Source organism: Coptis chinensis, chromosome 2 (assembly GCF_015680905.1).
Source record: "Coptis chinensis isolate HL-2020 chromosome 2, ASM1568090v1, whole genome shotgun sequence".
NCBI classification, from domain to species: domain Eukaryota; kingdom Viridiplantae; phylum Streptophyta; class Magnoliopsida; order Ranunculales; family Ranunculaceae; genus Coptis; species Coptis chinensis.
This window is the reverse complement of record NC_141457.1, coordinates 93,980,465-93,994,725: the sequence shown is the minus strand read 5'-3', so window position 1 is coordinate 93,994,725 and position 14,261 is coordinate 93,980,465. Positions and strand designations below refer to the sequence as shown.

Below are 14,261 nucleotides of genomic sequence, written 5' to 3'. Positions count from 1 at the left end.
TATGGTGGCTTAGTGCAATAATTTATTTGGCACGTGATAGAGTGAAATGGTTATGAGATATTAATGTATGACACTTGAATAAATTACGTAACGAAAATCCTAGAACCTAGCTACCACAACTCATGTGATTTGGCTCTTGTGATGGGCGTATGTGATATGATTGGCCCTTCGGGAGTTTCAGTGAATCTGAATGACCCTTCTAGCGTAAGTAATATAATTGGCCCTTCTGGCGTTTCAGTGAAGCTGAATGGCCCTTCTGGCGTAGTCGAATGGTGGCTTAATTGATTATTCTGTTCACAAAATTTGAACGAGACGCGCTATATTTTATGCCGAATAGTGGCAGTACTTCATAATGACTTTCGTGTGAGGGGTTACCGGTGTGCGACATCCCTTTGGGTAGTTCGCATACGAGTGGTTCATTATGTGAGGGGAGGCATGTGGATGTACATGTTCGGCGTTGGGAAGCGATTGTGGTAGCCAGGGAAACTAGGTAAAATATAGATACGACGTGATTTTAGGGACACGCAAAGAAAACCTTAATTAATATAATTATGAAAATATGTTGGTTAATGATATATCTTTAGATAGATGATTGTATATGGTTTTGCAGAAGGGTGGGTCAAACTAATTACTTGTGCAAAGACGACCCACTCTGTAATTGAGCATGAAATGCGGTAAGTATAGAATATGTTTGGCTGGTTATTAGTTTAGTTAGAACCTAAGGCGCCTCGTAGAGGAACTAAATGCCTTTTTATTATGCGTATGGTTTGTTATGTGGTTAGTGGGAAGTTAAGGCGTCTCAGTGGAGGAACTAACTGCCTTATGGATTGTGTATGTATATGTATAAGTATATGTTGTATTTTAGAGCTACTAGCTCATACTAGCATTTTTATAATGCTGACCCGATTTGCATGTTTGCTTATCGGGTGTGTTCATTAAATGAACATAGTTGATAAGTCTTGACAGGTTTAGTGTTGAAGAAGGTTGGTTGCTGCTTGTGGTTTGCGTTAGTGTTGCATTTCAAGATAGGTTTTGTTTTCCCTTGAGGTGAAATAGATTTTCAGTTGAGACAATGTTATTTGTATTTTCATTTGTAATTTTAAATAAAGAGTTATTGAAAAGAGATTTGTAACCTAATCTTATTTGTGAATTTTTGTAATGAAGAGGACTTTTGTTTAAGTTAAAATTTTTATTGGTTTTTAATTATCTGCATATTGAAACTGTTTATGGGTTTTTGGAAGTTGAGAGTGCATCACACCTCGAAAATCGAAGAGTCGGGAACAAATATTGTTTTTCCGAATTTTGTCAAAATTTGGGGTGTGACAATAGACTTCCATGGTGTCCCCTAACATGTCTTGGAATATGTCAGTTACAAATTGTTGATACGTCACTCCGGCGTTCTTGAGGCCGAACGGGAGGACGTTGTAGCAATAAATGCCCTGCTCTGTAATAAAGGACGTTTTCTCTTGATCTTCCTCAGCAAGTGGTATTTGGTTGTACCCACTGTATGCATCCATGAAGGAGAGGAGCTCGTGGCCACAGGTCTGGTCCACAAGTCGGTCGATTCTAGGTAAGGGAAAGCTGTCTTTGGGTGTTTCTTGGTTGACATTGGTGAAGTCAACACAAAGGCGAACCGTGCCATTCTTCTTTGGAACTGCCACTATGTTAGAGATCCAATCAGGGTAATCGACCTTTCGGATGAAACCGACTTGCTTAAGCTTGTCGACCTCGTCATTGATTGCTTTTTGAAACCGTAATGATAGTCTCCTAGGTCGCTGTCGAACTGGTCGAGCATTAGGATTAACATTTAATCTATGACATGCTGACGCTAGGATCTATACCCGGCACATCAATATACGACCAAGCAAAAACATATTTATTTATGGATAAAAAGTTTACAAGCTGGGCTTTGAGTGTGGGGTCGAGGTTAACCCCTACATAGACGAACTTAGGATCATCGTCTGTTCCTAAGTTCACCTTCTTCCTTTCTTCGGCTTGGACTGTGGCATGTGGTGGGTGAACGTCCTGTGGGGGACTGCTTTCTGTAGTTGCTTTGTCGGTCTGATGAGTAATGCGAGTTGCTGCAGGAACCGTAGCGTCTTCTATGGTTACGACAATAGGGTTGGAGATGACTGTTGTGGTCATAACAACAAAGGCTGGAATACTTGTCTGAAGCTATATTGGTTGTATGTGATCAGGAGGGGCGACCTCTGGGGTTTGAACAGGTGGAGCACTGATTGCGGGAGTGACCTCTGGGGTCCTGACGATTGAATCAATAACTGCTTGAGCGACTTTCGGGGTCTGGACAGATGGATAGACCTTCTTGCTGGAGCCCCCAGCGTTCTGAGTTGGTCCGTTGCCTCTGACCTCAGCAACCAAGTCTTTGGCTACCGTGTAGCTACTGGGCTCATTTCGTATGCTGACAGGGGGCTCAGTTGTTTTATTCGCTAAAAGGATTTGATTACAATGATAGGCCTCAAGTTGGTTGCTTCGAAGCTCCATCATGCCCCTAGGGCCTGGAAAGCGAAGGACTTGATGCAGTGTTGACGGTACGTCTTGCATTTAATGAATCCAACGCCGTCCTAGGATGGTGTTGTAAGACGACTTGATATCTAAGACGCTAAAACGTGTATTGAAGCTGACTTTGTCCTCTCGTGATCCTACTGAAACTGGGAGTATAATATCCCCAATTGGGTCGGCTCTGGAGCCATTGAACCCGTACAGAGGAGCAATCAGATCTATGAAGACTGACTTAAAGAAATTTATTTCCTGTACTGTGTGGTAGAACAAAATGTCACATGAGCTGCCATCGATCGAACACGCTTAACTATCTAGTCGCTGATTTTGATGTGGACTACAAGCGCGTCGTTATGCGGGATACAAACTTTGCTAAGGTCAACTACTGTGAAAGTGACATCTCCAGTGCTGCGACCTGAACTTCGGGGGGTCGGTGTTGCTTGTGAAGAGAAATGGTAAACTTCTTGAAGGGCACCCACGCACCTTCTTTTCTCTCTGGACGAACTAACCTAGTCGTCAGGGAAAGTGATCATATGAATAGTTCTTTCATTGTCGCGATCTGATGAGTGCAGGCGGCGCTAGTGGCAAGAATGGTCTCTGGGACGTCCTCTACTGCGAGATAGAGTCTGATCGTTGTGGCGATCAAGGCGGGGTGGAGTTCGGCTGCGCCTGCGAGCCATTAGTTTATGGCGCAGATCGCCATCAGATATGTTGGTGTACTACTTGATGTGTCCAGCTTCGATGAGGTCTTGAAGGTAATGCTTTAGCCCCCATCATGCATCGGTCTTATGACATTTTGCTCGGTGAAAGGCGCAGTAAGGCTTGTCAGGTCGATCTGCTGGTTGCCGTACATCAGGTCGGTAGTATGCAGCTCGCTTGATCTTTTCTAGTATGTAACTAGGAGATCATGCAAGGATAGCGAACTCACGATCATTGTTCATCCGGTTTCCTGTCTTCCGTTCTTGCTGTTGTGGTTGTTGTCGGGTTCGCTTTTTTGAAGTTGAGGGGTCATCGGAAATTGTTGTGACTTCTTTTTCTTTTGGTAGGCCTTGGCGCCTCAGTCCTTTTTGTAGCTTAATGTACTTGTCCACACGAGCGTATAGCTCGGATAGCGTCTCGGGGCGTTCCTTCATCAACGATCCGGGCGAGTCTTTGTGGTTAGCGCCGACGCAAAGCGTTGGAGAATGCCAAGGTGGCAAATGATTCTTTCAGGCCAGCTTCCATGTATAGTAGTTCTGCTTTGAATAGGCCTAGAAACTCCCGAATGGTTTTGTCTCTGCCTAGTGAGAGCTGGAACAGCGAATCGAGATCAACTTTCTTGTGTCTGTTATGGACGTACTGACTAGCGAACAAATCGGTGAGTTGCTCAAAGGTCTTTATTGAGTCTGACTCAAGTGAAAAGAACCAATCGAGTGCGCCATCTTTGAGACTGGCGGGAAACAGACGACAATGAAGATGGTCAAACTCAGGTGCGCTATAGAGTGTCAGGCTTTGTATGTAGCGGGCTACATGCTGGCCAGGACACGCGCTGCCATTGTACATTGGAAAACGTGGTTGTATGAAATCTGGAGGAGAAGTTCTGTTTAGTACTTCGGCAGTAAATGAAGACGTGCGGTATGTCTTCAGCATTTTCTAGACGATCTGGGTGGCGTCTTTCTTGACAGCGCTTTGGTCGATCCGTTGTGACAATTCGTTGATCTGTTGATTAACTTCATTGATGCCGTCGTCTGCTAGGGGAGGAGGTGGAGTCTGAGGATCGACTTGTGTGTGAAGTAAGACGTTCTCCTGCCTGAGCAGGGTGATTTGTTCGTTCATCGTTCCTAGCTGACCAACTAAACTTTGGATTATATTTGAGCTTTGAGGCTTGCCATGCTTCGTGGGCTTGAGAATTTTGGTTTCTGGTGTTAGGAATTGTTAGGTGGTTTCTCAAGAAATCGAGACCACAAACGGCGCCAATGTAAATGGGTGTTTTGGTATTTCCTTTACATACAAAGGGAGAGATGGAGAACGGATTAGAATATGATTAAGACCAAGTTCGTCGAGGAGCGAACTGCCTACGTATCTTCTCTGGATTCTGGGGGGAGAGAAGAATCAGGTCTGACATAGTTTATATGGAGAGTATTTATAGGTGATCCAAGTGAATCCTCACCCAACACATGTAAAGAACAACACAAATGTAGGGTCAAGATTGTGGAGGCGTGTGAGAACTGTGTTTATAGGTCTGCTGTAATGATGGGGATTAGTAGCCTGGCTTAGTAGCTTGCAGCAGTGGTCAGTAGCTGGCGGCAATGATTTGCGTACGTGTAGATTCCTTCATGATTGCTTCTAGAAGATGAGATGAGTCATGCTATAGATCGGTGCGTGATGATGATACTGAAACTGCGAGCGATCTCAGAGTGTGTTGATGCGAAATTTGGTGACGCAGTCGGGCGAGGTGTATCAGAGATTGGTGCAGTATTTCCACCATGCTGAGCACGTGCCTGATATTCCTGAAGGAGAATATCACTCCCTTACAATGCCCATATTGAAATTCACTTTTAGTGACGGAAGAATGGGGAGACAAATTTGAAGGTGGTCACCGACCACGCACGCATGTCACGATATCTATCTACCAGCTTTTCCAACACCCAGTGATGAGATATCTATATTTAGTGCTCCACTTGTCCGATATATACAAAAAGTCAACCTTTGTAGTTTTTTTTTTCTCAGTAAACAAAAATTTGTATTGATGAAAGGGGGGAGTACATGAAGAGTTACTTATAGTCTACGCACACACAGTAGCACTATAACAACTTAACAAAACCTATAATAATAAACATGTTCTGGAATCTCCCATTTGGTTATCCATGGGGTTTTACACTAAAAATAACTTGATCATTGTCTTGCAAACTGACCAAGTACTTTGCCAATTGATCTGCTGTGGAATTGGCTTCTCTCCAAACTGGAGTCAATTTGCAGTAGTTCAAAAGATTTATGCATCTCTGCCATCTCTGTTTCATACACCAAAGTACACTTGAAGTTCCAAAAGCATTAACCGCGGATGTCGAGTCTGACTCTACCCAGACCTTCCTCCAATTTCTCTTAATAGCATACTCCACCGTCTCTAAAATTGCTAAACATTCAGCTATGAAATTTGTCTGATGTCCAATATTCCTGCAAAGAAACGCTAGGAACACACATTCATAATTTCTAAATCACACACCATAATGTCTAAAGCACACACACCATAATATTGATATTGTAGCCATAATGTCGCCGATGAGGAAAACCCACATTATTATATCACAAAAAAACTAGATTGGAGTAGCGGTATAGTTGTCCCCGCATTAGGGTAACCTCTGTTAAGTATTAGCCAAAAACTGTGAATAAAAGGTGCACAGTGATAATATGATTCCTATTCCTTGTAAATCACTTCATGCTGCATGGAAATTTTATGATACGGACTACGGATGGATACTCCTTAGGTTCCAAATTCTAAGAACGTTACATTCTACTCTAGAAAACTGTTCTAAAACGCATGTACAAGTGGAATTGTTTATGTACAAGAAAATATATTGAATAATCTTTTATTGATGAATTGAATCTTATCCAAACATATATGAGTTATATAGGAGAGAACATTCCTACGATGAAAACAATCAATGAAAATAAAATCCAACTAATTTGGAAACTAATAGGATTCAGAATCCATAATTAAAACAGTGCTAGTATCTGTCTCCTTTGCTTATGTATTTAGTCTTCAACAGAATCTCAGTGCTCTCTCCATCCTATATACCTATCTAATGTCCTTCGAAACTAATTCTCCTTCTGCCTGTGTTCTTACTCCTAAACGTACAGCTATACTAGTCTTTTGTATTTTGTATTTATTTATTTTTTCGATTTATGTGCTGCAGAGAAGCGAGACTATATATTTACAGATTAAGAGACAGGAGTGACCATTGAAATTTCGAATTTTCAATTCTTACAAAATTTTAGGAGTAACTTTCTACCAGGAGGACGGAACAGAGTGAATAGTAGTAATGAAAACCTTGCTGAATTAGTAATAGTAGTTAACGTTCTCAACTAAACAGCGTCACCTGAGCGTGCAATTTGTTTGGATAATTTCATAGAAGAGAAGCCGTGGCTTATTCCAGTATGCTTTCATATATAGTGACTGTATTTGTGAACGGGCCGGGTGAGGTCTTCTGGCAAAACATGCCAACTTGTCGAAATAATCTATTTAATTTGTGAATTATTTTTAAAATGTTGTGAAGAATTTTGCTTCGTCTTATAAAGTCACGATATGTGCATTACAAACAGAAGTACAAACAGCATTAATAGTAGTACAAACAGCATTAATAGTAGTGATTAATTTTATTCCTCCACACAGAAGAAAAGAATAGAGCTCTGTATTTTATTGACTACTAGTAGTACAAACAGCATTAATAGTAGTGATTAATCTAGTTGTTCGTCCAGAACTGAGCTTGAAGATAATCAACCATTTTCTTGTCAATCTGGAATGCCTTGGCTAGAACATCGTCAGATATGGGCGGATTGGATCCAAACACGCTTTTGGCAATAGTAATCACACCAGGGTTCTGGCTGCTTAGACCAGCAAATGCAACGGCTTTTGTTTTACCAATGTTAAACTGGAAGTGAATAAGGCCTTCGGGGAACACAAACACATCACCCTGATAAAGTACTTTAGTGATGAGGCGATTATCTGGATTGGAGGTGACAAATCCGACAGAAAGTGTACCCTCCAAGACTACTAGGGCCTCAGTTGCACGAGGGTGAGTGTGCGGTGGGTTGAGACCATAGGGTGCATAGTCTATACGAACCAAAGAGATGCCGAGAGTGTTAAGTCCAGGTATTTGATCCACATTTGCTGGAGTGACCATTGAACCAAGTTGGTTTGATGTGTTTCCCTGCATGCGAAGCCCACTGAAGAAGAAGTCATTGGCTGTAGCAAGCTTCGGGTCCTTGCAGAATTTTCCATTCACAAAAACTGCAAAAAGAAACGAATCATATATATTAGCATAAAACTAATATTGAGTATTACAGGGACGAGGTCAACATTTGTGACACTGTGTGATTGTGTATTCCAAGAGGAATTACAAACAGTGAAAGGATTAAGTTGCGACTGGCCACTATACAGCCACAGTATCGTAGCAATAATTGTTTTTACACCTTTGATATTTACTAACAGCATTTCAGTATTACTAAAAGATAATCGAGAAGAGGATAGAGCATATACCTCCATCTAGTTTAGTGTCATTCAGGGCAACACAGAAGTCCTGAAGCGGACTAGGATCAGAGGCAAGAACAAAGGAAGTGAAGGCAAGTACCGCGAAAGCTAAAAGGATGGGAGAGGCCATTGTGTTATGGTAATATGCAGGTTTATTAAGGTTTGAGTGATTCTTTAACATGTCTGTTTTATTTATTTGAGTCAATGGCTCTTTATCCTTTTAAAATAAGTTTAAAGTCGATAAAGTAAGGCTAAAAGTCGATAAAGTAGGCAAAGTGAATTTTAAAAGTAAAGTAGAAGCTAAAGTTAGTTTAAAGTCAAATTTTCTTTTCATATCTCTATTTTTACCTCACATTTAGAAAAAAAAATATAGAAAAATGAACTTTGAAATTTTACTTTTATCGACTTTAGCCCCTAATTTTAAATTTCATTTTGTAGCCTACTTTTATCGACTTTTAGCCTCTACTTTTATCGACTTTAACACTACTTTTAAAAGGATAGAGAGCCATGGACTCAAATTTTATACAGGTGCATAGAGATGAGACATGTCTACCTTACGTTTTGTGATTTGAGACCTTGAATTGTTCTTCTCAAATATTAAGAAATATTAAATTTGTGGAATTAACTGTTAACTATCTAACAACTACACCTATCTCTTACCAAAAGATTAACGAAAAACTGCACCTATGACCTATATCTGCTACATTTTAAGCTTAGTCTTTGTGTAGTTAGTATTTGACCAAGTCCTTTTAACCTCTAGAAAAGACGTTGAGTGTTGGTAGAAAATGTGACGAGCAACTAGGTATGTACTAGAAGGATTTGCACAGTGCAAATGAAGACCATTTAGGTTGAGGCTTGACTCTAATTCTAGGCTTTCACTAAATTGTCAATGGATCGGTGTCTTGAAATCTGTTTCCACCGTTACAGAGCAGCTCTGTTAGGAGTATTCTCTAAATGGTGTATATGAATCTCACGGTTGTAAAGAAGTACAGGTAAATCATGAAAGTTACTTGTTTTTAAGATGTGGTCAGATGTTCAACAGTTCAAGTATAGGTACCACGAACTATCATATGTTCATAAATATGTTAATATGCATTGTGAAGAAGAGGTCTAGAGGAAAAACAAGATGGATTAGAGGTAATTATTGTTAGGAATATACAACTTAATTGTACTTACTCTTTACCAATTACCAAACTATACAAACCTTTTGTATTGTAAGTGTTTTGTACTTCTTAATTAAATCCGAGCCTAGTGTAGATACACTATGTCCTTAAGACAGATTTTCCCCCTCACGTTGCTTGAAGGTTGATGGAAAACTATCTCTCAAGATAGAACGGATTTCCTTCTATAGAAAGCTAGCACTTCAATTCTATAGACTCAGCGAACACAACATAGTATTTGACTAAGAACAGAGGGAGAAGAGAAAGATCAGAACTCTGTGTGATCTGGTGTATTTTTCTCTCCAAATTCATCCACTATTTATAGGTGAGTAGTGCCTTTTCGAAACAACACAGTGACTCTTGGGAAAAAGTAAGCAACTCTTTGAAAAGTCACATGTTTCGAAAGGACACACCATTTTCAAGGCATATAACATCGTTTTGAACCGGTGCCTATTTCGAAAAAGGTTGCACCTTTTTGGCATAATGCACCTTATTTCAAACCGATCAAGACATTTCGAAAGGTCGCGACCTTTTCGCATAATGCACTATTTTCAAACAAATGCATAATTTTGAAAATGTTTTTCACATTACGCATTGTTTCAAGAAAAACCCATTTCATCTTAAGTGGGGTAACTTGGGAGACAAATTACTCATTCATATTTAAATGGATTTGAGCAAATCATTTTTCTAACAATCCCCCACATGAATGAAAATTTGGCTTCTTCTATCATAAACATCGATTGCGTTCTTTACAAATGAAAAATACCGCGTCGGTTAAGTAGCATGGGAGGCCTTGAACTTTGCTTTTAGTGAAAAGACGATCGGATTTAATTGGACGATCAGTAGACTTCAATTAATGTCCTTGAACTGTCAGCCGTTTGTATAAACCTAGACAATCATCTTCACGCAGTACCGTCTCGAATACTATTGGTTCTCACGTTTGTGTTCATTTTAGCCTTGAACACTTCTTGGTTTCAGATAGTGCTTTTGAGACATTTGTCGTTAAAATTCTCATAGAAGCGGCCCCACTTCGCACTAACATAGGTGATTTCTATAAAGAGTATCCTGCAATACTCCACTTGGATAACATAACTTTCCAAGATATAGTAAATCATTAAAAGCTTGACTTATCCCGGTTTCTGGGCAGATATGCACCGCCTTATATAGGAATGGGTTAGAGTATATATATTACTCTCCAAAGGCTAACCGAGTCACTAACATAATTCGGTTGGCCCATTGAACCTAGATCTTGGGATCTCCAATCAACTAGGTTGGTTTTTCCATTATGATGACTCTTGGTTGATTATCTCAAAAAGCTTTAAGCCCATTCCCTTGATAATCTTTCTACTTGCTCTCTTGTTAAACCTTTTGTAAAAGCGGATCCATGCAATGTTATCTTTGACCTTACATAGTCGATTGAGATAATTCCATTTGAGAGCAATTGTCTAATCCGGTATTATGTCACGACGATATGTCGAGACTTCGATTTATACATGCTACTGCGGCTCTACCAATAGCAGATTGGTCACACAGTGTATACACACCGGGTAATGTGTTTAGCCCAGTTTGGAATATCCTCTAAGAAATTTGAAGCCACTCGCTTCTTCCGGCCTTGTCCTAATGCTATGAATTCGATTCCATAGTGGACCTTGTATGACGCGTTTGCTTTGAGGATTTCCAAGAAATTTATGCATCTCTCCTAGAGTAAAAACACCACATTTGATGTCTTTTGAGTAATGCTTCAACAAATTTCCAATTTTGAATTAATTAATTCAAGGAGATTCATAATCCCCCATATTTTCCCAATTTCTCATGACAAAGTCAATAAATTGGAAAACCATTTAGATATATGTTTAGCAAGTGAGGTGTCTTGTTAAAGAATGTCACATATCATTCATATAGTGTCGAAACACTTCTAAGACCTCAATTTTGCTTACAAGTATGCTTACAGAACAATATCTTAAACAATCTTCTTTATTGGCACTCTTTGGCGCAATAGTAAAACAAGATATCCTAAAGAGCCCATCCTGAAGATAGCCCTTTCCCACGAATACATCATTCTTAGTTAGTACAAATTTATCAGAAACAAAGACTAACTTAAAGCCATTCTTGCTCAAGCGACCCGTAACCTTAAACCAAATTCTCATAATGTCGCACATAGAGCACCTCATTCAGAGTTAGTTCCTTTCCAAAAGTCAACCTCATCACCACCTTTCCTTTGCCTTCAACCTTGGACGTAGAAGAGTTTCCCATAAAGAGTTGTTCTTCCTTTTCCACAAAGATGATAAGTGGTGAACATCGACTTGTTGGAGCATATGTGGCGAAGTAGCACCAAAGATCCACCCACCATTCCCTTTCATTTCCAATCATGAGACATTTAGAAACCCACGCCAGATAGGTTCATGTCATTAACATTGTTAGAAAGCGTGTCCATTGTCACATTGGTTGATCTTTTGCTTCTTATACTTCTTTGGCTTGCGACATTCACTTGCCTTATGTCCGGCCTTCCCACAATCAGTAGCACTTGCCCTTGAACTTAGTAGCGTACTACTCTCTTCACCTCGAGCTTTGTCTTGGTGCTTCCTCTTTCCCTTAGCACTTGATCCTTCCACAACATGGCCTTTGCCACCATGGGATCCTTGCCCCTCTTCTCGGATAGGCGGTTATCTTCCTCTATCCTTAGACGGACAATCGGTTCTTCAAGATTCATATCTTTGCGTTTATGCTTAAGATAGTTCTTAAAATCCTTCCAAGATGGTGGTAATTTCTCAATCATAGCGGGCCCACTTGGAAAGATTCTCCTAGGGTCATTCCTTCAAAGAATGACATCATGGAGGATTACTTGAAGTTCTTGGACTTGGCTTATGACGGTCTTTACTATATCCGTCATTTTGAAATCAAGAAATCGCCAACTATGAATTTCTTCATGCCAAAGATCTTCACTCTTGTATTTCTTGTCCAACGAATCCCAAAGTTCCTTAGTAGTCTTGAACACACTATACACATTGTATAATGAGTCACCAACCCACTAAGGACGTAATTTCTACACAAGAAATCAAAGATGAAACCAAGCATCCTTGGCCAAAACCTTCTCCTTGTCGGTTTCATCGGGGCTTACATCGGGAGCCTTATCCCATAGAAACCTTGCCAAGTTAAGGGTAGTCGGATAGAAGAGCATCTTATGTTGCGGCGGCTTTGAAATCGGTTCCATTGAACTTTTTCGGGCTTCTCCCATGAGGAACATAATGGGAAATAAAGAGGAACGATGCGAATGTAGGAGTAACTAGTGGTGTTACCATATTACGAAATATAACTACACTTTGTTATTTCCTTAAACCAAAAAGAAAAGAAAACGTAAAACAAATTTCGTTTGGTAAAGAAGAAGAAGAAAAGAAATCTATCTTAAGTTGTTAGGAATATACAACTTAATTGACTTTACTCTTTACCAATTACCAAACTATACAAACCTTTTGTATTGTAAATGTTTTGTACTTCTTAATTAAATCCGAGCCTAGTGTAGATACACTATGTCCTTAAGACAGATTTTCCCCCACGGTGCTTGAAGGTTGATGGGAAACTATCTCCCAAGATAGAACGGATTTCCTTCTATAGAAAGCCAAGACTTCAATTCTATAGACTCGGGGAACACAACATAGTATTTGACTAAGAACGAGGGAGAAGAGAAAGATCGAACTCGTGTGATCCGGTGTATTTTTTCTCCAAATTCATCCACTATTTATAGGTGAGTAGTGCCTTTTTCAAAAACAATACGGTGACTCTTGGGAAAAAGTAAGCAACTCTTTGAAAAGTCACATGTTTCGAAAGGACACACCATTTCGCAAGATATAAACTGTTTTCAAACCAAATTGCCTATTTCGAAAGGTTGCACTTTTTTTAAGATGATGATTGTTTCAAACCGGTCTGCACATTTCGAAAAGGTCGCGACCTTTTTCGGCATAATGCACATGTTTCAAACAAATGCATAATTTTGAAAAGGTTTTTCTCACATTACGTAATGTTTCAAGAAAAAACCCATTTCATCTTAAGTGGGGTAACTTGGGAGACAAACTACTCATTCATATTTAAATGGATTTGAGCAAATCATTTTTCTAACACTTATTACAGGAGAACGGAGTGTCTGTAAGTTATCGCCCACTCCTCAGTTTAGTTGCAATAACATCACTAAAGTGCTGAGTTCAGATTGATTCCCGTCTTTTAGTAATTTTATTAACAGTCCCTTAATTAGTTTTTGAGCCTCCTGGGCCATGAAAGATTTTGTCATTCTTTTCGACATAGATAATTAATCAAGAAGTTCAATATATCTTGATTCCGTAATAAGAGTTATCATATGATCAATTTCTTGTATATATTAAGGAATGTCTCAACTCACAATATGTGAAAATGAAAAGAGGGCCTCATTCTTTGTGCTTCAACATAACCAGACTCACAGTCGTGCTAGGCTACATCAGTAACCATGCCAGAACGTGTCATAATTATGTCATCGACTTTCAGATCAGAGCTCGTCACCTGTGCTTATTTCCATGAAGTTGTGTTAATCACATGAGAGTAGTTTGCCATGTTGTGGTTGTGAGAAGGATACTACACGGCTGCAAAGAGCCTGGACCGAAAGACAACACCATTGTCACAGCCTTAGTGGAAGGGCTCGATCTTGGGCAAATTGGGATGGGCAGTGTTTTAAAAGGCATTTGAGGCGTACGCCTCGAGGCCACCTAAAGTGCCTTAGAAGCCCTTGAGAGAAGCACTTTTACACTGGAAGCGTACGCTTCAATGTGTGAGGCGTTCATGAAGTGCTGAGGCGTTCCATTGCAAAATAATTTAACCACATTACTATAACATTTAGAATATATTTTTTTTCATTAAAATAAAGAAATCATGTTTTAAAACATTGGCATAAGGCTGGCGGGGGATGTAATCATGTAAGCCTCTTACCTTCTTGATCAATCAACCAAGTTAATGGTTTTTAAGTTTGTTTTAGCAAGGGTATTTATCCTATTTCCAGTGATGCGTAGCTCATAATCGTGGTAATTTTGTAGCATTTTTCCGTGAGTGGCTTTATACTTTAAATGTAATTCAATAGGGAACTCCACTTGTCTTTAGTTTTGAATGCTTAGAGCGGTTTAAAGGAAAAAGGGCATGTTTAGGCGTTTAGCATCCTAGCTTTGGACTTGCCCTCTTCAATTTTTTCAGACAGTCTATGCCCTCTTTAAATTGATTTTCTAGAATGTCCTAGCTTATTCCAACATTCTGTACATTGTTGTAACTTGTAAGTTCCAGAGAGTTTAACTACATAAAAAATTCAGGGCAGCTGAAAGCAGTAAGCTAGAGTCACTCAGGTA

The 14,261-nt window shown here is 39.7% G+C and overlaps 1 protein-coding gene across 1 annotated transcript; it reads right to left on the bottom strand.

Annotated features, from left to right (window-relative positions):
* Positions 1-6,851: 6,851 nt before the first annotated feature.
* LOC147519115 (germin-like protein subfamily 1 member 13) lies at positions 6,852-7,934 on the bottom strand. Its single transcript, XM_086590784.1, has 2 exons — positions 7,754-7,934; positions 6,852-7,504 (listed from the first exon to the last, which is right to left on the bottom strand). The coding sequence occupies exons 1-2, from the start codon at positions 7,923-7,925 to the stop codon at positions 6,957-6,959; spliced, it is 720 nt and encodes a 239-aa protein (XP_086446910.1). The 5' UTR covers positions 7,926-7,934; the 3' UTR covers positions 6,852-6,956.
* Positions 7,935-14,261: the final 6,327 nt, after the last annotated feature.

Coding starts and splice junctions, on each gene's coding strand:
- LOC147519115 (XM_086590784.1), bottom strand. CDS start 7,925: ATGTTAAAGAATCACTCAAACCTTAATAAACCTGCATATTACCATAAC. Junction 7,505..7,753: donor TGACACTAAACTAGATGGAG/GTATATGCTCTA, acceptor TTCTTTTTGCAG/TTTTTGTGAATGGAAAATTC.